The 26,377-nt window shown below is 46.5% G+C and overlaps 1 protein-coding gene across 1 annotated transcript in view; it reads left to right on the top strand.

Moving 5' to 3' along the window:
- Window positions 1-26,377, top strand: part of SSH2 (slingshot protein phosphatase 2) — a 97,496-nt gene that overhangs the window by 50,621 nt on the left and 20,498 nt on the right. The window contains exons 3-6 of the mRNA XM_054394493.1: window positions 14,737-14,840; window positions 18,809-18,873; window positions 23,302-23,423; window positions 25,847-25,915. Of these exons, the coding sequence (XP_054250468.1) occupies window positions 14,737-14,840; window positions 18,809-18,873; window positions 23,302-23,423; window positions 25,847-25,915 (360 nt within the window). The remainder of the gene's footprint in view (window positions 1-14,736; window positions 14,841-18,808; window positions 18,874-23,301; window positions 23,424-25,846; window positions 25,916-26,377) is intronic.

Genomic DNA, 26,377 nt, shown 5'->3' with positions numbered 1-26,377 from the left:
GCCTAGCAGCCTACTGCTCTCTCACACAATCACTTGTAAGTGACAACCCTTCTGCCTGGTGTGAAGGAACAACACTTTGTAGCGTAAGAGGAAGTGACAGGCTGCACAGGTATTTACAAACTGTGTGCTAAATTACACCATGGGGTAGTTCAGGCTCATTTGTTGCCTCCTCCTTGCTGCAAACTGCCTTTGTGCCCAGCCTGCCTTGGCCCTTGTCCTCCCACACCCCATTCTTGTCATCCAGCCTTGGCCCTTATGCTGAGAAGTTTCATGACCTTCTGATTTTCAGTTATGCCGAGTCAGGAGCTGAGATAGGTGTGTGGCTGCTGTTGCCATTGTTTGGAGACCTGCTTGCTTATTTATTTATTGTATGGGAGTCCTTACAAGCTTCTTATCTGCTCACAATGTTGCCGCTGCCAAAAACCTTGACCGCTCAGCAATTAGACTGCAGTCCTCCAAGCAGTGTGTTATTGGAAATCTTTAATTGCCTCTGTGTCACTGTAAGTGCTGTAGCTTTGTGAGTGTTGCACTGTTGTGCTGAGAGCCGATGATATTTGAGAGCCGACGAAGAGATGCTTGGAAGCAGCTGCTCAAAAGAGTGGAAGATCAGCAGAGTGATTCCAGTTACCGCTATCAGCTCCAGTTGAAGTTGGCTTCTGAGCTGAGGGCCGCTCTGGTTGGAGGTGCTTGAAATATGGAAACAAGCTGATGAGCTCTTCATCTGTTGTAGAAGCTAGTAGGATCACTAAGGACCACAGCAGTCCTGTTTCCTGTTTAAGCATGTATGATGTTCTCAGGGTTTATACGAACTACATGGCTGCAGAAGATGAACCCATGCTCCACCAAGGACGCAATGGGAATGCACAAGCAGGAGAACCTGACCCCTTACCCTTCCTGCCCATCCCACCATGGTGGATGGGCTTCCTGTTGACTGAACAGACTGGTCGGGGATTTCTCATCAGTTTTTATTTCTTCGCTGATTGCGATAACACAAACATGATGTGTAAAAGGCCAGTACTACCCACTGGTTGTTAAAAACTCTATGCAAATAAGCTGTGGTAATTGGGTAAAAGTAGTAGGCTGTGTGCTCCAGAGCTGATCATTAACTAAGCCAGGGCTCTATTGTTCATAACTACTTTTCCTGTTTGGCTTTTCCTTTTATTCCCCTGGAAGCTTCGGGTATTTGTCTCACCGATCCTTCCTGGTAGAGGGTTGGAAGAGAGACAGAGATGGTTATCAGATGTAAAATCAAAACTTGAGCAGCAAACTAGAGTTTCAAGGACAACCCTCCACCACCACCCCCCATTTTTAAGCAATGTTTTAGTTAGGAAGCCCACACTGCTGGGCTGCCAAGTTCATGTTTTAAAAAGCTGTGAATGGTGGAGTTGCCTCTGAGATTCTGTGTTTTCTTGAAACTTATGCAGATGTTCCTGCCTCTGGAAATGCTTGAGATTTTTCTAAAGACTACAAAGCAGAAGGACCCAAGTGGGATTATCAGCAGAAAAGGACCTTTTGGGGCCTATGAATAGGCTGGCTGGGATTTTTTTTTTTTTTTTAGGACTGTACTTCCTTGTACCTTTATCACAGAGCCCCTGGCTACAATATTACTTCATTGTTTTTTAAACGACTTCAGGCTAACTTTCTTGAAGTGCTGCCTCTAACTACTGTTTGTGAGGTCAGAGAAAGTTCAAAATTCTCCATGCCCTTCTTCAATGGGCTCTGAAGAGTTGCTGTCTCCTCTGTATTAGTCTGACAAACGGCATTGAAATTATCAGCCCCTGTGGGCTTCAAACTAGTTCAGCAAATATTTTTTTCTCCAGTGTAATGGATGTGATGTGTACAGAGCAAATCTGCAACTTGAGTTTTCAGCCCTGGCATTTTGTAGCAGCTGGCTGAAGACTCTTATTTTCACAAACGCATGGAGTAAAATTCTCTCCTCTTGTTAGTTCTGAATGTTTGTACTTTTGCTGAAGCATTTAGGGGACACCCCTTTGCTCTCTGTATGTGCCTGGGACGGGGCTTGAATCCAGCAGTTTGAGAAGTGACAGGGGACTGACAATTGTTCTGCAGTCACCTCCTGCTGCGTTGTATGGGATGAGTGTTTTGTGACAGAGAGAAGCTTCTGGTTCAAGGACACCAGCCCACAGATTAGAGGGGCTGGGGAAAGTAAAACCTGTTGAGGTGAATGATAAAATTAAGCTATGCCCCAGCATTCACAGAGCCTGGGGGTAATATAGGAATCCAGCCTGGAGATCTCCCAGTAGGGTTGGCACTTCCTTGGCATTGGCAGCTTCTCAAATTTGGGTATTTCTAGGAATATTAAGGCCACAGGTTCCTGGTTCAGTGTATTTTTGCTGTTTATCCAGTACTTATCGGGCCCTCATCAACATTGGGTTCAGCCTTTTGTGGTCTCTGGTTTTATTTGTAGTAAGCCATTTAAGAAGTGTGTTTTTTCTCAAAACACCTTTGTTGCAAGTAGGCTAAATCCACAGACTGCTGAACCATAAATGATTTAGGCCTTTCTTTTAAACAAATGATCTTTGTCACCTAGCAGTGAAGTCCTAAGTTTGTTCACACACTTCTCACAATGGCTTAGTGAGGTCCACACTGTCCCACCAGCCTTGGCTTTCTCCTGCCCATGATCCCCTCAGAAACTGCAGTCCTGGTTTGGTTCACATTCTGTTAAGCTTCCAGCTTCTCACTGGAAAAGTGCGGATTTGTTACATCTGCATTTTGCAAGTGTGGCTCTTGTAGAGGCACAGAGATGAATCAGAGTAAGTTCATCCCTTGGTCTGGTGCTGTCACAAGGTGCCCAGGGTGGGTTGGGACCCCTGTGCCTGCAGAGGACTGTTGAGATGAGCTTAGACTTTAGTTGTTTGCACACCAGTGTTATCATGTAAACTGCTGTATTTCCTCTCTCTGAGTGCTTTGTTCACCACCGTGAAGAGAATGAATTTGCTGGTCTGAGCCTCTTGTTGCTTTGTTCTTAGCATCCTCACAGGGTTCTTTGGAGTGGGCTGTGGGCTGTGACCTGTGTCATGGCTCAGCCACCTCTCTGGTCAAGACGATGGCTGACAGAGGGGCACTGACAGCCATACTCTAGATGTCTTGGTGATGTTTAATGAGAGGCTCCAAATGGCAGGTGGGACAGGATAGAGTAGGGTAATTTTGATTAGCAAATGATAAATCTACCTTTGCCAGGTCATAATTTAAAGGGAAATCTCTTTTGCACAAAGGTACAGATGGGAGAAGCTGTCGTTAGCCTTACCTTTGTCCTCTAGAACTTAGTCTGTTGGTCTTCTGCTTGCTTTCTGCATCTTGATGCTGGGTTAAAATGAACCCAGAAGTGTTTTCTTAAGGCTCATTGTGTGGTGGTGTTGAAGAGTTTGTCACTGGCTTTTTCATTGTTGTTACTGTTAGGGATGTTTGTGGTGTTTGTTTTTTTTAATCCTTTATTTGCTTTGAAAAAGAGATGGGGAAATAAAAAAACAAATGCAAAGTGGAACAGCTGCATTCCTCTGTGTTGCAAAGAGGGAAAGCCAGTTAGTCTAAACAAAAACAAATAATTTGTCAGCACCATCTCTAGCCCTCCTGTTGGCTTGACACCATGAGAAAGTTGTAAGAAAAGCAAAGGGAAGAATATTCATGTGCCTTGTTAACAAGCAGGGCTGAGGAGCACAGGATAAACACCCATCTGAGAGTGAAGAGATAAGAAGTTTAGCGTGTGCAAGGGAGCAGGGCTGGTGCATGCTGCTGTCCCTCAAAATGCTGGGGTGGGTAAGGGAACCCAGGAGACCCCTGCTAGGGAGAGCAGCCTCTGCTCAGCACAAGATAAAGGAAATGGGGCAGGACATTGGGCTTACTGCAGGGGGGGTTGTACTAGATGACCTTTGGAGGTCCTTTCCAGCCCAGACCATTCTACGATCACCGGCACAGTCACCAGAGCAAAACCGTGACAGTCATATAGTGTTACTGACTTTTTTGTCCTTTGTTCCTTTAAGTACATCATGAAATGTTTTATGAGAGGCTCTCTAGCTCGAAATTAAGCAAATAATCTATTCTAGGGCCTTTTAAAAAGCCGTTTAAGAGCCTTTTCCCTAAAGTACACTCTGTTCTTGTTAGAGGCTTTTCTAGATCTATGATACTCAGCAGTGTTTAGTATTCCATTGGTCTTTCTGCTTCAATTTGTGGTTTATAAAAGGGTTTGCATGCTTTTAGGAAATATGAAGACCTGAGTTAACCACTGAAAACTGGCTGCCAAACTGCATAAAGTGCTAATTCTGATGAAATTTAGCACCTGACTTTTGCAGGGATAAACACATCTGGAATCTCTCTATGGAGTTCCAAGCTCTTGCAAATTAAAACTTCATTTAATGTTTCCAGTATGAGTCTTAGCCAGCAAAACTTTGTAGGGTTTTTGTGTTGACTTACAAACTCCTTAAAATGCATTTTTTTAAAAAATGAAACACTGACATCTTCTTCAGCTGAGAGTTGTGTTAAGGTGTTAAAAGAGTAGGTTAATTTGCAGCTGCACTGAGGAATCCCAAACTGCAGAGTGATGTTTCAAGTGCTGTGTAGTAACCTTTTATTTACTCTTTTTGTAAGCAGGTATGATGAAGTGTGGATGGTTCAAAGGTATCGCTTCCCTGCTTCCATTTAGGTTGCAGGTATAAAAACATTTCAATGCTTGTGAACCATTTGAAGAAGTTCACTTAGAATATCTTCCTGGTTTCTTTCCCCCCTTGGGCTGCCCTTTGTTTCAGCCTTTATGTAGGTTGGGAGATGCTGCGGTGGTGTTAGACATCCCACACTCTGTCAGCTTCTGTTTAAAGTGGTGTATGGTGAGTGATTAATGGAAATATTTGAGGAATAAAGGACTCCTGGTAAGCTGATCCCTATTCAGAGAGCCAGAAGAAAAAGCAGAGTCACAAGGGATGTTGTCTCCAGGAAGAATTTGCTGCATCCGTGGGGGGGAAGAGTTGGATTGGAAAGTGATGCTGAGTCTGCATTTTGAAATGCATCATAATTATATCTCATGGTTTGATTTGGAGAGCTTTTCCTGATGGCTCTCTGGAGACTGATTGTCACTTACACCAGCAAAACGTCAGAGTGCTTTGCTTGGCTGCTGCTGGGGTAGGTGTGCTGTGCAGGGGAGAAGCTGAAGTTTGCATTAACCTTGCTTGTGCTAAAGGACTGTTCCAAGTGTTGCCTTGGATGAAAGAAAAGACAGAGAATCCATGAAACTGTTCTGACTCCAAAGCATTTCTGATTCATTGTGTTTGAAATTTTCTCACTGCTAACTGATGAAAATGTCAGGTTATTATTTACAGCCACTTGTATTCCCTTACAGCCATTTGTATTCCTTTAGTTGTGGCTTTGCTATTCCATACAATGAAGTCAGTGGTGTATTTGCCAGGGTGGGCAGATCAATAACCTGGTTCTGGGTCCTATCAGCACAACAGGTAAAGCTGCCTGGGACTCCCAATTTCAAATCAAAACCTATTGAAAGAAACCTAGCACGTGGCTGTTCTCTCTGAAAGGATTCACAAGCTACCTCGCATTGCTGGTTACTGCTGACTGTCCTTTTTGCTAATCTAAAGGGACAGTCAGTCCCAAACTGATTTTACTGTTCCTGCTGGAAACTGTCATTCAGGGATCAAATAGCCCTTGTGCATGGGGAGGATGCAGTAAGAATGAGAGAAAACTGAAAGTGCTGAGTGCTGCAGAAGTTCAAATACTGAACAAATAACTTCCTTCTGTTTTTTTATGAGTCAAATCCAACAGCCTCTTGATGATTTTTGATGCTTTTGGTAAACAAGCATCTGCTTCTTTTTAGGACTGAGGAAATGGCTTATTATTCAGCATTAATTTCTTTGTGTAGAGACAGAGTGGTCCTTGTTTTGGTGCTCTATTTACAGGGGTCCGTTACTGTATTTACTGAGGGCGAGCAAGGAGGCTGTGAATGGAGCCAGGCTGCTTCCCCAGTGTCATTCCTCCATTCCATGTCTTGCTCTGGGTGTCAGGGTGATTGCAGAGCTCAGTCCTGGCATGGTATTCCTTCACAAGGTGGCAGGATCTCTGCTCCCTGGCTGACCACAGCCATGCTTGGTGCTGGCCACCTTCACCATAACCAGCAAAAGAAGTGATGGAGCAATGTCCTCCTCGACCTGCCCACACCCAGGCTGTGGCTGCTCCACTCTAAGTCTACAACGTTGGACTCATGCCCAGGGGAAGTGTGGTTTTGTTGGGTGCCCTACTTTGAGCAGGTGCCAGGGTGCTTGCCAGCTCCTCATCAGGCTGCCCCTGGTTCAGGGAGATGGCCAGCACTGATGGTGATTCAGGCAAGTGAGTGGTCTCCTTCCATCTTTGAAGTGCTGGGCATACTTTGTCTAAATATAGGTGCTGCTGGACTTGGCTGCTGCCAGGGGGACAGTGTGTTGACCTTAGTGTGTCTCCTGTGACTTGTGTTACAGTTGTATTTAAAGCTGCGGGGTCCTTTCATGGGGTGCTGCCAGTCAGGCCAAACATGGTCAGGTCTGTGACAACGATGGGCCCTGCACGTGCAGGGAGGTGGGAGGAAAAATGAGTTATAGGATACCCTGTTTTAAATGTAGTTAAGGCTACTGGAGAGAGACCTTTTGGGTTTGGTGGTGGTTAACCAACTGCTGGAGGACATGTCAGCTGTTGTTGAAGGTTGAAAAAGAGATGTGCTGTGTACCAAGGGAATGCTTGCAAACTTTGGTGGCAGAGGAGATTATCATGCGGTTTAAAGATGACCCAGATGGACTGTCTTAACTCGGAGAAATAAAGATAACTATGTGTCACTGGGAGGGTGTTCTTTCTGAGGATAACCAATCACTAAGCTGAGGTTTTTTTTTTCTGATCCACGATGTGACAGACTCTCTTCATGAAGTTTTCTCATGTTGACCGAAGTGGTTTGTTTTTTTTTTTATAAGAGTATCTTTGTGAAAGCATTTGGTTCATACCACAGCAGCTGGCTCATTTTGGACCGACTGAGCCTGGTAGGAGAGCGGCACATGGTGGTAAAACATTGTGGAGTGCTCTCCTGGGTATAACTGTCCTGCTCCATGAACCCCATGGTATGCATTAAAGTCTGTGGATGTTTAAACAGCATATAGCACAAGAATGTCATGTAGGGCTGTAATCTGGGAATGTCTTGACTTGGAGACCTGGAAGCCTTTGGGGACTATCATGTAAAACAAATTCCTTGCACAGTCTCATTTCTGGTCTGGGTCTCTTGCTTTAAAAAGTGCACAGCATCAGATTTCTTCTGTAAACACCAAGTGCCCAGATTTCTTGATAAGCATCCCAGTTGTGTTAGCTGCCTGTCTGTGGTACGTGAACTGCTGTGCTCTGGCTGGAGGAAAAAATGATTTTGTGCATATCTTCAGCCTCAGATTCCAGAGCACATCAGAGCTTTGTTTGCACAACTTGTTTTGCTGATGCTTTTTGGAATATTTTTCTTTCTCTTTGAATTCTCTGGATTCTCTGGAGCCAGCTTGGAGGCTGACTATGGGCCACCCAACATGGGGCTCGCTGGGGCTCCCTTAGTGCTGTATGGCAAGGTAGACAGGCAGCAGTGGTTTATGCTATTTGTGCTGTGTGGGAAATGAGCTTGGGCATCCTTGCATGACTCTGTGTGGTGAATCATACACTCTCTGCCCAACTTTGTATTCACTGAAATAAATTCCTACCTGCTGACCCATGCTGGGATGTCCCAGCCCATGCTGCGTTTCGGTGGCGGTGTTTGGGACTTGGCACATCTCCCTCGCACATAAGCTGCCCCAGCTCGGCACGGGGAGGCTTGCTGCACGCTGGCAGGAAGCGATGGTGGCAGCGAGGTGACACGGACGGGGCTGTGTGGCCGTTACTGTACAGGCATGCCTTCGGCGGCAGCCCCAGGAAGTGTAACCGGAGCTGCCAGCGGCGGCCACGGGCACACGGAGGGGTGGGCTGGGAAGACAGCCCTGAGCTCGCAGCATTGGCTGGGCCAGGCAGGCTGGTGAGGGGTCTGCCTCTGGGAGAGCTTCTGTGACGTGAAGCTACATTTGTGTAATATATAACTACATTTCAGTATCTGAAGGGGACCTGCAGGAAGGCTGGGGAAGGGCTTGTAGAGATAGGACAAGGGTCCGTGGTTTGAAACTGGGTAGATTTAGGTTAGGCATTAGCAGGAGGTTCTTTACAATGAGTGGTGAAATACTGGAACAGGTTGCCCAGGGATGTGGTCAAGGCCCCTGTTCCTTGCAACATTGAAGATCAGACTTGATGTGTCCCTAGGCAGCCTGATCTAGTGGGAGGTGTCCTTGCTGACTGCAGGGGAGTTGGACAAGATGACCTTTGAGGGTCTTTTCCAACCCAACCCATAGACTGTCAGTCTATGAGCTGGTTCATTGATAGGCCGGGGGTATGTGAGTAGAACAGGAAAACCCATGTGAACTTTGATTTCTATTAGAAATTATGACATACTTTCTGGAGTCCATTTAAAAACCAAACATAGTTTGCCTTTCTGCACCTGTAACAAATAGATCCCAGCCCTGCCTATGGGGAATATATCTGTAGGAGTCCAAAGGTTGGCTCACCCCTGCAGAGTGAGGCTTGGGGCACCAGGAGGCAGAGGAATGCTGCAGGTGGTTGTGGTTGTATTCAGCATAGTACAGACCCATTGCAGCTGCGTGGGCTGAAAAACTTTGGCTGCAAACAGCAGCAGCTGTTGTTGCTCCCCTTGCTGGCAGCAAGGCATCTCTGGCAGGGATGAGTTTCTTAGCCCAGAGCTGTCATGTTCTGTGCCATATCCAAAGGATGCCACTCAGTACACCCAGCCTGGCCAAGCTGCTTTAACTCTGAAGTTTGCAAAATGGTTTCTGGAGCTCAATTCAAATGACCCTGGTGGCACAGGCTCACCAATGGCATGTGTGCATGATGTTTTTTTCCAGTAGTGGGCTTGACTTGTAGACCATTAACTCAGGAGGGTATCGAGTGGGTGTCAGCACTTCCCTACAGTCTTGTTGGATGACCTAAGGCTGGTTAGATCCTGTCTCTGAAACTGTGTCTTTGAGTGTAGTTGTTTCACACATCTGAAGTGGTTGAGTAGAAACCTTGCTCATCAGTGTTCTGCTGTGCAGGTTGCACCCTCTGAATTTACCATAAATTCTCTCCACACTTGGAGAAGGTAAAGGAATGCTTTCAGAATTGGCAGTCTTTTAGAGCTCAGATTCACACCCAGCATCTTCACCTTCAGTATCTCCTGGCAAACTAAATTTTTCTTGATGTCTCAGCTCCGTTTCAGCAGATGGCCATGTCAGGGACCAAAGCAAGGGGAAAGATGACTTGGCTATGGTGAGAAGGGCCTGGTAGATGAGGCAGTACAAACGAATTACTGTTGGCATTAAAATTCTTTCTGTGATTGCTTCTGTCTGTGTCATTGCAGCTGAATTATCTCTGCAGGGAGCCCCACCTTGGAGCAGAGGAAGTGCCTGTAGACAGTTCCTTTTAAAAAGGAAAAAAAAAAAAGCACAAATGCAGCTGTTTCTAAAAATGCAGCTTGCGTCAAACATCTGAGCTGGAGCTGGGTTCCCACGCTTTGTTTGGTTTTCTCCTTGTGCTGTTTCTTAAGTTGCAGAAGTGCTGAGTGGCAAGAGACAGCCTTTGCTGGACAACCACTTCCCCTTTCTTTCCCTGCCCTCAGTGTTGTCACCTCTGCTGACAGTGCTGCAGAGTCCTTTTGGGTAAGCCATGACCCTTGTTTTGCTCTGCCCTGGGTTTGTTTCTATTTTGGCTATCAGAGAAGCCTAGACTTGTCTGTGTGTGCTGCCAGCTGACCCTGCTAATACAAATGGCAGTGCAGAGCAATCCTGCGTTATCCTTGCCTTTTCCATTTCCCTGTTGTTGTGGTGGTTTTTTGTTTACTGGGGTTTGGGGCTTTTAGCAGTGACTGCTACCACTCTGCTTGACACAGCCCTGGGATCTGGGCTCTGTGTGAAGAGAACCAGGTGCCTTCGTCACTCACCTAGGAGCACAGGCTTAAGCTGGAAGCCAGCCATTGCTCTTCTCTGGATAATTCATTAGTACTGCTGGCAGTTTATTAAACCAGGTGCTTTAAGAAGGAGGCAAGGGAAATAGGGGTGTTTACAGAAAAACAAACCACAGTGAAGGTGAGAGTTTGGTGCTTCTGTAGAGCAGGCTGCTGGAGGTGTGTGGTGTTCTCATCCGGTGGTCTGATGGAGAGATGCCTTTGGCTTCCAGGCTGCATGTACTTCCAGCTGTGTACCCAGCCACAGTGCTACCCTGACACTGCTTTGTTAGCCAGGACCTTTCTTGTGGCCAGGTAATGTACACGGAGGCTGGTGGTGAGAGCTGGTCCCAGAGCAGGTGTAACGCTGTGCCCCGGGCCTGCCTGCAGAGGAAGGGAAACAGCCAGTTTGGGAAGGGGAGCAGGAGGAGGGATGGAAGTAGCTTGAGGTGCTGAGAAAAACAGCAGGCTGCTTGCCCTGCCCTCCTGTAACATTTTCCACACCAGGCACAGCGAGCTGCAGTTGGAATTGCTGCTCTTGCAGGGTGAGTCCTGGCGTGCTCCAGGCGCTTGCTCTCATGTCCCCGGCTGCCCTCCCTCCATGCCTGGCTCCACGGCTTGGGAATGAGCTAAGTGTGGGTGCCTGCCACACCACTCCTGCCAGCCCCTGAATTTTGGTGTTTTTTTTCTTGGTTTTGTGTTTTGCAGTGTGTGGATTAAAAGAGGATGATAGAGCTGAGCTGGCAGCTGATGAGATGTGCAGTGCAGAGATGTGTGCTCCCCCGTCCCCCAGCTCATGCTAGAGCAACATCTTGGGGGGTTCTTGAGGAGCAATCTGGCTTAAAACTGAGGGAAAGGAGCTCAGCACCCAGGATTTTGGGTTTGTTTTCTATTTTTCTTCCACTTCCCAGTAGACACCCTCTGCAGTACATCTGTTCCCTGTCCTGCCCCTGCTTAGCTGCTGGATCTTCAGACAGGGCTGCTGTTGACTGCACACACAAGCAGTGTTTGGTAGAGCCAGCTCCCAGCTGAAATCCCCAGTGCTTCATACACATCTGCATTGACACTTCCCATTTTCAGGGCTTAGGCTCCTTAATGCTCCAGTTAGCCAGCACCAAGGTTAACTTGTGTCATTCCTTACTGTCAGACTTGCCTGCCTGAAGTTTGCCTGACAGCAAAATCCCTTATTTCTGTAAATAATGCAGGTAGTGGATTTCTATTCAAATGTCAAGTATCTTGAAATCTTCATTTCCCCTAATCCACTGCTTTTTAATCTCCTCCTGTCTTCTAAGGACAAGGGAGAACAGGACAGGAGGGTACAATCTCCCCACAGTGCTCATGTTGCTGGTGAGCTGACAGCACAAGGAGGTTTGCTCCTCATGGCATTGATGCGTTCCTGTGAGTTGTGCAGGAGGATGTGGTGGGAGGACTTCTCCTGTTAAACCTTCCAGGGGATGGTGCCAGTTCTTTTGGTTGTGCTACTTGGCAGGTGCCCATTTAAGGGCTTGGCTGGACAGGACAGAGCCTGCTGTAAAGGAGCTGCTCTGATGAGTAAGTAAAGCTGACTGAAAAGTCATCCTCAGGCTCCAAATAACTTAATTAAGTGTTTATTAGGATAAAACATTGCCAGAAGCTCTTCAGGTGCCTCTTTGCTTGACTTTCTGTGCTTCTAAAAAGGCTTTCTTTCTGTTCTTTATGAAGTAGTTTCTAAAGAAGAAGACTTCATGGTACCTTTCTGAGTATTTTACACTGAGAGTTTGTCATTGAAAACTGGTGGGTGGTGCAGATCCACTCACCTCCTGTCTGGTGAGCAGCTCCTGGGTGAGCATCCCCTTAGCTGGAAGGGATCATACAGGGAGATCGTGGCAAAGTGTCAGAGGATTTATGTGATGGCATCGCTTTGGCAGAATCCAGAAACCAGTAACATTTTGTGTTTTCAAAACAGTTTATTTGGTGTTTGTGCTTGCAGTTAACGAGGAGTCTTGTACAGGGTAACAGCTGGGAAGACATTCACTGGTTGCTTTAGGTGGTTCCCTGGTTTTGCAGCATGAAGAATTTGGTGTGAACCCAGCAGTGTTTTCTTGTGCAGCAGGAGCTCAGCTGCTGGGCAGCAAGGCTGGGAGCGCAGGAATCGCTTCTGTTTCGTGCTGTTACTGCTGTTTAGAAACTGGGTCTTCTGAGGGGAATGTCTATGCTTTTTGTGCTAAAGGCTTTAAATAGTTTTGATGATGTGCCTTGTGCAATTTCTCCAAAATCTTTTCTGCCTGGGAGAAAACTTGGTGCAAATAGCGATTTCTGTAGGAGTTGCTGAAATCTTCCACTTCTGTTGCTTCTCTTCCCAGAGAGCCATGAAGTACATGGAACTCATGACTGGTGGCCTTAAGGTTGCTACTTCACTTCAGAGGTGAAGGGGCTAAACTTGGAACAGAAGGGATTTTTTGCACAGCCCTAGTGCTGAGGGTTGCTCAGAGCTTTAATAACTCTTTCATAGAGACATCCCATATTTCTCCAGAAGAAAGCCACTGTGTGGAGCAGAGGACTGATGACAGCCCTGGTGTGCTGATGAAATACAGCTCAGCTTTGTTACCTCTGCCAAGTTGGCTCTCGGTCTTCTGCTCTCCTGGAGTCAACTTCTCTCTTAACCACATTTACTGTCTTTTAGTACCCAGTCCATTTTCAGGAGACTGTTTCAAAGAGCACTGAAGCTGCAGGAGGCTCCTGCAAACCAGGTTTTATCAAGTACTTCAAAGCCCAGGTTATGATTGGGAGCCATTGAGCTGGCAGCAGGGAAAACCAGTAGTGGGTGGAAGCGTGGCTCTGCTGCTACGGTGAGCACAAGCTGTCAGAGGATCTATCTGTCACCAAAACCTAGAAAGCCTCAGTCAAAATTCTTTATATGGGGAGGGTCTGAGGAAACATCTGTACTCAGTGTGTCAAATGAAGTTGTATTTTTGTTTTGATTTAACACCAGCATAAATAAAGATCTCTGACCTATTTTAATTTGAGACAAATTATTGTATTTTTTTTTCCTTCTTAAAGTACTGGCTTCGTGGAACATCCACTGCATTATCAACATCTGGTTTAATTTTAGAAAACAGTCCTGGGAGAAGCTTTGTCAGTGAGGAGAGCTGAGGCTGTGACATTGCATAACATTGGGATGTACTACAAGCTTGCAGAAGGTCTTCCTGAGTGCATGCATTTGCTTTGCTGGAACTCAGAAAATTTGATTTTTTTTGGTATCCCCATCAGGAAAATGGAGAGGTGCTCAGAAATCTGCTTGATATTAGGGGAAACCCCAGCTTTAACACAATCTCTTTACAATTCTTGTACCCATAAAAATACAGTGGTTTTGCTGAAGCAGTCAACTTCAGATCATAGAACTGGCAGATCACAGGCTCCTGCCATGCTGTGTCCCGGTTCTTGGTCACGTTTGATCTCTCTGTGATGCTGTTGTCTTCAGTCATGGTGCATCCCTGCTTTGGAGCAGCCACTGAAACATGTCCATGGGGCAGGGGCTGCAGGCAGCCTTTGTTCAGCAGAGCAGAAGCAGCTGTGAAGGGAGGTGACTTGGCATGTTCCAGATTTCACCTGCATCTTGTAACATGGAATTGCTTCAAATATGTGGTGGGAATTTTTATTATTATTTCCTGCTCCTCGTCCCCTAAAGGAAGGGAAAAAATAATTAGTTTTGGTATTTGTTTAAGCAGAGAAAAGAACTGAGAAGTTCCTGGTCTCTTGTTCAGTGGAAGAGAGCAAGCCAATGTCTTTTACAAGATGGGGAGCTCCTGGCATGCATGATGCCAGGGACTCTCCCATCCTGTCTCATCATATTCATCAAGCATCTCACTGACTGTAGAATTGTTTCTTGCTTTCTTCAAAGCCTGTATGGCTGAGAAAAGCAGGAGCCCTTAACTGTGCCACAGGAGGGCTTGACTAAAAATCCATGGGGTGTCTCACTTTTGCCATGAGCCACAGCATCTCTAAGAAAGCTGCTGGAAGATGTGCTTGAAGTATCAGCTGTTCTTCAGAACTGGAGAACTCTTTGTTGTCCCTTTCCACAAACCCCTCTCCTCATGTGACTTCAGAAAGGGCAAAATCAAGGCAATAAGTGGTGTCTGAATACAACAGCATTACAGTTTTGCCTTTAATTTATGTCTTCGAGAGTTAATTACCATACAGCTTATGGACAGCGGTTTCATGATTTCTTAATCTCTTATGTGCACTAATTTTCTTTTGGCTAACTGCTGAAGGGAGCCATTTGTTTCTGCAGGGCATCAGCTGTGTCTGAGCCACAAAGCAGAGGGTTAAGAGAGGCTGTAATTAGAGCACAGCGTGGGCTGGCTGCATTAATGGCCATTTAGAAACATGGATCTCTCATCTTGACTTTCAGATCGAAAATACAGCCATAGGTTAATCCCCTCTGCCCGCTCGGGTTCCACCTCTGCAGGCAGAGTGGCACCAGGCATGTGTTCTGCTTTTCAGTGTTTCTCTGTTCATGGTGTTCTCAGTTGTGCTCTGAATGATTCCAGTACTTACACTGGCTGGGGAAGTTCTTCACCAACTAAATAGTTTGGTCTAAATCACTTTCCTTGGAAAAGAACAGAGGACACATCCAGTACCTTGAACTTCTTTTCCTCCCTTGCTTTTCCCCTTTGAAGGACAACACAGTTTTCCTTACTAACTCTTTGTTTCTCCCCTTGCAGCATCAGCGAAAGCTTCCTCACTGTGAAAGGTGCAGCTCTCTTCCTGCCACGAGGAAATGGGTCCTCTACACCCAGGATCAGTCACAGGCGCAACAAGCATGCAGGTAATGTCTTGCCTCCCGTGGCTGAGGCTTGGCTGCTCACTCTTGAGTCCACCTTTCTTGAGTTCCTTCTCACTGGGTGACACACATTTCTGTTTACACCTGGTGTGTAAGTCCATGACACACATTTCTGTTTACACCTGGTGTGTATTAAAGCCAGGCCTGCCAGTCTTAAGACTGCCACATTTCATCCTGATAGTGAAAAAAAAAAAGCTTTCAGCACTCTTCTTTTTCCTTCAAAATCAAATGAGTGACATCAGGGCACCAATCATGACATCACAGGGAGATGAGAATAACTGCCCCCAAAATGTCATCCTTTAATTTTTGTATGAAAGCAACACCTTTATGCCTTGCACTGGAAAACCTGAGGGTATGATCCATGATGAGTAATAGTCCTTCCTGATGGGAAAGTAACTGGTTGTGATGGAGCAAAGGGAGGAGACTAACCTTTACGTGGTGCTGAAGAGACCTCTGAGTAGAGTCAGTGTGACTTCTCAGACATGTGAGCAAAGTGAATAATACGGAGTCAGTCACAATTCCACTCCCTTTACCTGCTGAAAGTTGGGTTGTGTTTTTGCTTTGGCTCTTTGTTTGGGAAGTCAGCCTGAGTAATGAAACTCAAACATTGCAGATTTCACAATGTATGTGGTGCTTATTCACTGGTGGTGTGTTATGGGGATCAGATAGTGGTGGTGGGGGGGTTGCCTTCTGTTAAACAATCAGCAGGAAGGAAACAACATTGAGACCTTTAGACTTTTGCATCTAGGTCAGGGACAGAAACAGGCTGGAGTCTGCCTTCTGTGTCAAAAAGTGACTGCCAAAAGGTGACTAAGTTTGGTTCCAGGTGCACATTTCTCTACAATTTGATACTCTCAGTCTGGCTTCCAGCTCTACATCTGGCAGAGGTACCTAGCTGATGACTGGGCCAGTCAAAATCTGTTTACAAGCATCTTTATAGAAAGAGTTCAGTTCAGAAGGCATTCATGACATACTTCTACCCAGCCACAGTACAAGCAGTACCCAAACTGCTTTGAGTGAGATGGGTTAATGACCAGTTGTCAAGAGAAAAGAACTTGTTCTGAAACTTATTTTTAAAACTGGCCTTTCTGGTTGAGACTGGAGTGAAAGAGTGTTCAGTGTCTAAACAGAGTGAGCAGCCTTTTAGAAGTTTATCTTGACCTGTCTTGGTTTTTAGTCTCTCCAAAGTCCTCTGCATGATAGAAGCCTGGGTCTGTTGCTGGCTTGGCTTTACTTTGCTGGATGATCTTCCTTGTGAACCTGTGCAAAGCAACACAAACAGCTTTTGAGCCTCTTTCGTTGCATCTTCTACAGCTGACTTGCATGAGGTCTGGTGGAAAACAGTCATTCATTTAAACAGCCCAGAGCTCTTGGGAGCCAGGCTGCCAAGGAAGCAAATCCAGTGTGTTGTAATTGCTTACAGCAAGGTGTTTTGGATTGAAGAGCCTGGCTTGCCTAAGGGGTGGGATTTTTGTTCTTAGAAGACTTTATTCCTGTCTCTTCAACTTAGCGAGTCCAGGAGAGGGCCACGAAGATGATCCAAGGGCTGGAGCACCTCTGCTATGAGGATAGGCTGAGGGAACTGGGGCTGTTCAGCCACCTTATAGCTGCCTTCCAATACCTGAAGGGATCCTACAGGAAGGCTGGAGAGGGACTTTTATATAAGGGTGTCTAAGCAATAGGACAAGGAGGAATGGCTTGAAGCTGAGGGAGAGTTTAGACTGGATCTTAGGAAGAAGATCTTCAGTACAAGGGTGGTGAGACTCTGGAACAGGCTGCCCAGGGAGGCTGTGGTTGCCTCCTCCCTGAACGTGTTCAGGGCCAGGTTGGATTAGGCCTGAGCAACCAAGTCTAGTTGAGAGGTGTCCTTGCCCATGGCTGGGAGGTTGGAGTAGATGATCTCTAAGGTGTCTTCCAACCTAAGCCATTCTGTGACAATTCTATGATTTAATGAGGCATCAGTACTTGTCCTTTCCTCAGTTTCCCTGCATGCCAGGTGATATGAATGGTGTAGTATGAAGTTTTTTTTATGGTGCTTGGAGGTCTCACTGAAGAGGGTCCTTTGTAGGACAGTGTGCACCATCTTCCTTTTCTGTCAGCTTTTCTAATGTCCTGTATATGCCAGCAGACCAAGACATCAAGGGATCAGTGTGTCACCTTCCCAAGCAAAACATCTGCGCCACCAAAATTAAAACAGTGATGTAGAGAGAGTGGCTCTGAGGGGCAAACCAGCCATTGGCAGTGAGCTGGCAGCGTGTGGCAACTCTCTCCTTTCTTGGACTCGGATAATCCGCGCTCAGCTTTCATTCCCATGTCTGTGTCGTGACTTATCTCTGGCACACAAGATTAGAAGGGGGTTAGAGAGCAGACATAACTTTCCAGTATGAAATTGCTTCCCATGGCTGCAATAGTATTTCAAGTGGCTACAAGAGCATTTTCTAGGAAGGTTGGCTAACCTTCTGACCTGCCTTTCCAATTCAGCAGAGGTGCTAGAATCCAGCAGAAAGAGTAAATACGTAACAGGAAATATTTAATGCCCACACCCATTTCTTTAATCATATCATCCTCAGCACTGGCAATCAGTAGCTGGCAGATTGACTAGATATGGTACCAGCTGTCCATACTCCTCTCCCTGGGCGGTCCTCACCCTGTGCCACCTGGCAAAGGGGCTGTGTTCTGTAGGCTGGTGGGCTTGCTTTTGTGCTCCAGCAGCACTGGAGGAGGCCAGAAAAGGATGTGACTTTCCTGGGGCTTTTGCCATCTCTGGAATATACTGTAAATCACTTCTAAGATCCCACCCTAGCTGATGCGTTGCACCTAGCCTGCCAGCTCGAAGGAGACAAAAGCATCTGCTGGTTGCTGAACAATGTGATAGGAAGCAGCAGTCTGTGAATGCCAGCAAAGCCAACAGCTCTTCACAGGCCAGGATGTGATATCTTTGTGCTGATTCTGGCATGCTAAAACCTTTCCTTTGCTTTTTCTTAATCCAGGAAGTTTACAAAATGCCTTGTGTATTTGGGGCTGAAAATGCTGCAAGTCAATGAAAGCTGGCCAAGGGAGCAACACTTCACTTCCTAGCTCTGGAGCTCCCAAAGCTGGCAAGGCAGGCTGGGGAACAGGGAATAAACTTTGTGAGCATGAGGGATAATGGAGCTCCTTGAGTCAGCCTTGCAGAAAGGGTTGTCTTAGAAACTTCCTCTCTCTTTTATGTATTGACATCATCCAGTGGTCCTGGTGGTGGTTTTTTAAACTATGCAAAATTCAGCTCTTGAACTGTTTCCTGATTGTGAATTACTGGCAGTAACAGGCAGGAACTGTTACATGTTGGGAAGGGAAAAACTGAGGTGAAGCATCTTGCATTTCAAACAGACCAAGACATGTGAATGCTTCATCAGTCAAACACTTGCTGGGCTGCAGGCAGGAGATGCCATCTGAAGCAGCTGAAACTTGCTTGACTTTTCAGGTGGCAGTTCTTAGGTGTTCTTGGGTGGGCTTGGCACAGAAACATATGTGGGCATGTGCTGCTCTGAGATGGGACTAAACCTCACTTCAAAGGGGACACCTTGGTCTAGGAAGTAGTTCTGCACTAATAAGCTGAGGTAAGAGAAAAGGCAGCTTGCTGATTTGGTGCACATGATAAGAATGAGATGTTGAGCCGTGGGGTGGGGTTCATTTCTACCTCGTTGGCCTTGTCTTTTAAAGGAACAGAGAGTGTGGAAATGCTTTATTGCTGTTAAAAGATCGTTAGAGGACAGAGGATGGTAAGATGGGAAGAGGTGAGTGCACACATGGAGCAAAGAGCAGCTGACTAAGAGATGGAATTTTGTCATCTCTGTGTGGGTGGAAGTGACGTGTCAGGTTTCCTGGTGGACATTTGCCCTGGCTGGACAGCTAGGACCTTGCATGTGATTTAAAACTGGTTTTGTGCATTCACCTTTTCCTCTTGCCTGCAGGGGATCTCCAGCAACACCTGCAGGCCATGTTCATACTGCTCCGCCCAGAAGACAACATCAGACTGGTAGGTTGGCTTTTGGCTTATCTGCTCTTAAGGAACACAAAGGTTAAGTTCCACTTGACAAACACACCTGTGTAACTCCTGAGAGCAGTGGGGTGTGTGCTTGAGTGGTTTCTTCAGCGGGTTTGGGGAGTTGTGTCTGCAACCACAAAGGCAGAAAAGCAGCTAATTATGAAAGGCCTGTTTATTTGGTTGTTCAGTGAGACAAATTGTATGGCTAGCAGACTACCTTTGTCTGAACCAAATACTAAGTACTCAGGCTCTCAGAATGCTGTAATAATTGTCAGAGAAGCTGGGTAAATTAGCTTGGTGTCCTATTTAAATCAAGAGTAAGTGACTTATGTTTGACCAGTGTGAACACCTGCCCTTCCATGTTAGTTCAGTTGTGTTCCTCACTCCCCTGACTTGTAGCATCCCAAAATCCCATGGCTTATCAGGAAGGATAGGATCTCGTGTAGCTATGCATCTGTATAGAACCTTTCTTTCTGCCTTTCTGGCTTGTGGCCTTCTCTAATGATACAATGAAAATTAGACATTGCTGTTTATAGCATTGATACAGGACGTCCAGAAGCCAAAGAAGAGCAATGAGGAATTTGTCTAGGACATGTTGAAGTGCTCTACAAGGTCAGGCATGGCTGCAGTGTATCTGTACCTCTCATCACTCAGTAGCCTGAAGTTTCTTTCCTGTGTTGTCTTGGCACATCTTAGCAACGTATGCCCAAAGCAGGACTGCCAGCATCAGAAGTGTTATTCTGGCACCTCTGGTTTGCTGAATCCTCCTGAGCTGTGCTGGAGCTGGGCTGATCATGTAAGTATAGCTAGGAACCAACCAAGATTACTATGGAATGCTTTGACGTTAGAAATGACCACCAAAAATAAGTTGCTGTAAGCAAGCTTTGGAAGCAAACTAGAGGGCTCCTAAACTTTGTCAGGCACACCTTGCTGTCACTAAAATGTCAGAGGAAGAGATGGGAGTGGAGGTTCTTGGTGCTTTTCACAATCTGAGCCAGGGTTAGAACATTGGAAGCTATTGAAAAAGTCATTGTTCAGCAATATCAGTGGCTACATTGTGTGATTTGGGACAAATCAGCCTTAACAGTTGAATAAGGACTTTGTGGGCTGAGACATAAACCCTTTTGTTCAGAGCTGCATTTGGAATGCTGAAATCTTGCAGGAGGTTAAGTTCGATGGTCTACTTGAATTTAATTGATTCTTGACGAACGAAGAGTGTGCAGAGCTGCAATAGACTCCCTCATAAACTAGTAGGTACAAATGAAATTTAAAATACAGGATTGGGAGAAATGCATTCTCCTCTTGGCTTCTGTCATTCAGAGGGCAGACTTCACACAACTCAGAGGACAGAAGGGGAATCCAATCCTCTATAAACCTACACTCAAAATTTAGAGCAACTCTTGTTTCTCTTGGAACTGCTGGGAGGGTTTTTAGCCTTCCATGATAGCAGGATTAGAGCAGTGGTACCAATGTAACATCAGTAGGAAGGAGGAAAATGAGTTGAGTACAGAGAGTGGGGACTTGCTTTTTCACCTTTGTTCAATAATAAAAGAAGACTTCAGAAAGCTGAGCACCTTTTTTGTCTCTAAATCAAATATCCCAATGAGAAATGTGTTCATGTATGAAACACCGACTATTGTGAGCATGAAAAAGTTGAAAGGTCAGTATGTGCTTCATGCAGTAAGCTGGTAAAATGGAACATCACTCTTCTGACAAAACAAGGATGCAGCAGCAGATAAAGTTGGCTTGTGTTTAGGTAAGCCTAAAACTAAGAAAAATGGTGCTGGCTGAAAAGACTACAGGGGATGACTTGTTCATGAGCAGGTTGTAAAGAACCTACCCAGACTGAAGATAAACCTAACTTTTTATGTAGGTGAGCTGTTGAGAAAGAACCTTCCATCTCCTCACAGTCCCTGAATCTAGGCCATCCTCCCCACGGTCTGGTGGGGGCATTATCAATCTCAAGTTTGCTCTTTTCTTATTCTAGTAAATTTAGCAAAACACTTTATGTGTTCCAGTCATGGTTCTTTGCTTTGTAGTGAGGGTGTAAGCTGAATCTAGAGAGCTGCAGTAAGCCATGCCCTGTTTCTCTTAACTGCCCCTCTGAAAATCCCACCTCACTGACTTGGAGCTGTGTGACCTTTGGTTGCTGTTTGCCTAGTCTTCTTCTGAAGGGACTTGCAGGAAGACCACGTTTTCCATTACTGCTGGCCAAGCTGGGTTAGCAAAGTAAGTTAGATTATGTTAATCCTCTTGGGGCTAGCCTGTCCTCAAGAGAAGCAGAACAGAACCCATGTGTGGATGCCATTGTCTGTCTGCTCCTGGTTCAGGCAAGTTTATGTTTCTGTCTGAAGTTTGGTTCCTAATGTAGATAATGACTTTAACCACCAAGACCTTGGTGACTTCTTGCTCTTCTAGGTTGAAGAGCACCCTTTCTGTCTTGCTGCAAGTAGTTAGTTGTCAAAACAGCCATCTTTGGCAGAATTCACACCTTGAAGGACTGACTACTTTGATCCTCCATGTTTCCAAAGGAATCCCAGTGACTCAAGGAGCAAGAAGGAAAATAAGGCTGGTTTTAGCATGACTTCTCTTAAAGAGATGGGGTGGGGCACAGCTGCTCGTTGAACAGAGCACATCTGTCTGCTGGCATCAGCATTTGGGTAGCTTCTGTTAGGCCTCAGTCCCATTGGATACAGTCAACAGTCTCCTGCCTGCACTTGCTCTTCCACTCCATCCCTAGAGCTGCTGCTCCCTGCAACACCACTGGGAAGCTTTCCCTGCTGCTCTCAGCATAGTCTCCTGCCATAGAGCACTCAGTGAGCTCAGGTTTAGCTGCCATGCACTGTGTTAACCTTTGTTGTGCACTCTGACACATCTTGTGGCCAAGACTTAGAGGCAAGGTCTGAGGAGGTCAGAAGGGGCTTCCTCTAGGCTAGGAGGTGCTGTTTGAGCCTCAAGATTAAGTCAGAAAGAACTAAAGGAGTTTTTTTTCCTCTAAGGAAAACAAGACTGTTTAAACTGAACTCTGAGCCATGAACTCCAGTGGGCAACCAGGAAGTGTCTACACAAGCAGTGGCTCAGAAGGGCTGTTGGCTTGGGGAAACTGAGATTCAGTTTGTGAAGGATGTCAAACATCACTTTGAGCTTCAACTATTGGGTCACAAGGAATTCAGCAACTGGGTCCTGTTGCAGCAGGCAGGTGTCTGCCCACAGCACAGGGCAAGGCTGGGCTGTGACAGCTCCTCCTTGCCCATGTTTGCTGTCTGCAGGCCCTGCTCAAAGTTCAAGAAGCTGTTTAACTTTGATGATGTGGTAAACACTGAGGCCAGACAAGTGTCTTGGGGTTGGATTAGGCTGTCCAAAGCAGTGTACTCAATTAGGGCACTTCCTTTCTAGGGATGTCCTGGTTTCTGTAGTTGGGATCCTGTGACTAAAATAACTGCCAATGACTTGGAACAGAGTCCAAAAAGTGTTGCAAGTAAAGGCTGCCTACTGCAGATGTTTGTAAGCAGAACTTGCAATACTGGGCTCCCTTCCCTGAGCTCCTTGCTAACCAGCAGTCTGTAAGAAGTTACTTGAGTTCTTGCTTTCTTGTGGCTTCTGGAGGAGCATTACACTTCAGTGTAGCCTTCCAGGAGGTTCAGTGTTGGTTTGACATTCACAGCTTAGTGCAGAGCTACTTTCTGAATGTCATCAGTAGTATTTGATCTGGGGGAGTTTGGGGTGAAGTTCAGGCATCCTCCAGTCCTGCTCTTTTGGCACTGAAGTACATGTGGTTGTGGTACGAGCAATGAGGCACAATGACTTTGACCTTTTCTGGGCAATCTGAATCCAACCATGGCTTAGTTACAGGGAAAGCTTTTCCTGCCAGGTGTGAGGCAATAAAGTTCCTTCTGCACTGGGGAAGTTGCTAGAAGAGTTCAAAGGACCAGCAGGAAACCCCATATGAATTAGATCTTAATTATCTGTCCAGCTGCTTGGGAAGGTGCTGGAAGGAATCTCATTGGAGCTGTTGTAGCAGAGAGTAATTTAAAGCAAAGCTCTAGCTCTTTGGGCAAAGCCCTTTGAGAAGGTGAAGAGCACATTCAACTCCCATCAGTCTGACTGAACTACTGCTCTGTGAAGCTCACCAGACTGGGCACCAATTGGAAGACTGTGGCAGCAGCTTTGTAGGCTGCTGTTTTACCACAGCCTTGGTGGGACAGAAGGGGCCTGCAGCAGGGTGTGCAGAAGGCACCAGGAACCTGCCAGCTGTTGAGGAAGGCGTTGTGTGAGAGAGGAAGCCGCTTCTGCTGGGTACCAGTGCAAACTGCATCACTGCTTCTGCGCCTGTCACTCAGCATGAACAAGAGGCTTATAGAGGTAATAATGTGTGTTTTGCTGGCTGCACTGCTGACCTCTCCCCTTCCCTTTCTTCAGGCTGTAAGACTGGAAAGTACCTACCAGAACCGCACTAGATACATGGTGGTAGTGTCCACCAATGGCAGACAAGACACCGAAGAGAGCATTGTCCTAGGAATGGATTTCTCTTCCAATGACAGGTACTCAGTGTCCAGGTGGGGGAAGTCCTTGTGTTTACCCACATGAAATGTAGAAACCACTGTCAGATGTCCATGCTTTCTGGGGATAGACTGCTTCAGCTTTTCCAGCCTAACATCTTCCTGAGATGCAAAATTCCCCTTTTATTTCTGAAAAGAGGTGGCACCTGAGAAAGCAGCAGCACAGGGCAGCAGTTCCTCCATTCCTCCAAGCCTCAGGCTTTTGTGAGGACATTAAGTGCCCCTAAGTGTCTCTGGATGGTGAGGCCCCTAAGCCCTGCATCTGCACATCAGAGACAGGGACAACTCGTGTGCAAAGAAGGAAAAAGCTGCAATTAGAGAAACTGAACATCAGGGTTCAGGGGAGCAGCTAATAAGAAAGTGACTCTCAGGCAGCCTCTTGCCAAGGCCATGGCACCAAGGGGCTGATGGCAATGTCAGAGCTGTTGATGGCAGATCTTGCACAATGCTGCTTTCCCCAGACAGCATTTTGTCAGCAGGGTTTGGTGCTTTTGCTTCATTCATTTAAATTGCTGCTGACCTCTCCAAAAGGCTGAAGAATGTGCCTGGGAAGTGGCTTTTGCTGCTGGAGTGACTCTGTGAGCCAGGAGGCAGCACCCCCAGCAGCTTCACAGGCAAAAGCTTCAAGTTTAGAAGGAGACACTGGGCACTTTGGAAGGGATGCATGGCTCTTTTAAAATGAGTTGTAAGGAAATCTTGGGCTATAGGGGGGAAGAACCTGGGTTTTTAGATGATTTTGGATTTATAGACATTCTTCTAGCACAGCTGATGTTCTAGGAGTGAGTCTTGCTTTTGACCCTCATTGCAAGAAATTACTTTCAGGTAGTGAGTAGAGTCACTAGAACACTTTCTTCTCTTTTTAGCTATCTGGCTAAGAAATTGCCTTCCAACAGCCTATTGCTCACAAGAGCCACCGTGCTCAATCTGGAGTGGCTTGGTTTGGATGCTCGGCTCAAGTGATGCCTGCTAAAAATGGGGTCCAGCCTGATGCTGCTGCTGGCTCCCAGCTCCCTCCCTTCCTGTGTGTATGCACAGCTGCAGCTCAGAGATGCTGGTGTGGTGGTGTTAAGAATAACTTGTCCTTGCACAGACTGCTGTGAGCTTAGAGCTCACTGTTGGCTGTGATACACCAGCACAGCCACCTTTGATAGCTGAGAGCTCGCTGGTATTCAGTCTCTCATAACACAGCAGGGTCACTTTAGCTTTCTGCAAGAGTTATGTAGGTTCTGGATGGTCAGTCTGATACCCCCCCCCAGCCCTCCTGGTATTTTTAACTCGATGCAAACTTGTTGCTATGGTCTCTGATAAGTGCTTGCTGAACAGCATCACTAAAAATACCCTGGGCACCTTGGGAAGCCTTTGAAACTCACATCTTTCCATGAGCTCATCGCGTGTTGTCAACAGGAATAGCTGTGTGCTGCAGTGGCTCCTTGTGCTGGGCACCAGGCCCTCTGAGGGGCTTGCATTTACAAGGCTTTGTGTCTGCTGACCCTCTGAAGCCTGGAGTCTCACCCTCTTGCCCCACTTCTTGTGAGCTGCAGAGTCTGCTTGGGGGTGTTGGGGGCTTGTGGAGATTTGAGAGCAGCCAGTGCAAAGCATAAGAGCAGGAGGCAGTTGAATCCTACTCTTCAAGATACTGCTTTGATTATGGACCAATTTTACAGCTTTGTGAGATTCAGCTTTTTCATTGACCACCTGGTGCAGGTTGTGTGGGGTTCCCCCACCTCTGCCTTTTTTGTGTTGCTTAACTTTTGCTTTTAACTTGAGCTTTTTGCTCAGCCTTACAGAAAGCAGATGGCTGTGAGAGCAAAGAGGTCAAAGCAGCTGGGAGAGGAGTGGCATTGCCAAGAGGTGTCTGTCTGGGCTGGCTGTTGGGCTCATCCTGGAGGTGTGGGAGGGTGAAGAAGGAGCAGGAGTCAACAGCAGGTGACAGGCTGTGATTGCTAACCTACTGTGCTTCCAGTCACCCTGCTATTACACTAGGCTGATCCCAGTTCCCACCACTTGTAGCTGAGGGACAAACAAAAAAACAAAGCTGTGGATTGTAAAATCAGAGCTAGAACCAGACCACTTGGGCCTGAGAGGGATTAATCTGTGAAGATAGGGCCTTGAGCTGACTGAAGACTGAGCCCTCTTTGACCTTCCGCACAAAGCTTGCTGCCTCAGAATCCAGTTTGCTCTTCTCCTGGGCATGCATCAACTCTTTAAGCTTGTTTGAAAGAGTACTGCTGTGCCCTGGTCTGGTTAGTGATCCTTGCCAGACACTGGTAGAACAACACTGGCACTGTTTGTCCCCGAAGCAACGGTGGGATTTTTCATTTTTCTCTAATGAATTCAAAAATACACAGCCAGAATGACAGCATAGTGCTGCAGCAGCTGGGCTGACCTTCTCTTTCTTACTACAGTAGCACTTGTACGATGGGCTTGGTACTGCCGCTGTGGAGTGACACCTTGATCCACCTGGATGGGGATGGGTGAGTGTCTGTCATGTGTTCTATGTCAATAGCAGAGGTTCTCTGTGTGTGAGCTTGCAACACAGTGGATGGGGAAGGATTCAAATGATTGTAGAGCCCTAGCAGGTCCAGCAGGCCTCCTGCTGTTGACCTGTATGGAGTTAGCAGGCTCAAAGGCCCTAAATCACAGTGGTTGTGGCAGGGAACACCAGTAATTGACTTATCCATGAATAAACATGCACTGAGACAGTGACACGTGTGTGTGTGTGTGTGTGTGTTTTCAAGCTGGAGTAAAGGAGCTTTTGCTGGTGAGTGGGTGTGTAGTGAAAGCTCCTTAAAAGGATCCTATTATGTGTTCCTCCATCACCCTTGCAGCAGGCAGCGTTGTAAGAATGATGTTTCTCTGCCAAGTAGACACCTGACTTGCAGGCTCCTGTTCGTGCTGGCTACAAAGGCTGTCCAGTGCAGTGCATGGAATGACTT

The sequence above is a fragment of the Indicator indicator genome, chromosome 30 (assembly GCF_027791375.1).
Source record: "Indicator indicator isolate 239-I01 chromosome 30, UM_Iind_1.1, whole genome shotgun sequence".
Classification (NCBI taxonomy): Eukaryota; Metazoa; Chordata; class Aves; order Piciformes; family Indicatoridae; genus Indicator; species Indicator indicator.
The sequence above is the reverse complement of the archived record's forward strand: the minus strand, read 5'-3'. Positions and strand labels throughout refer to the sequence as shown.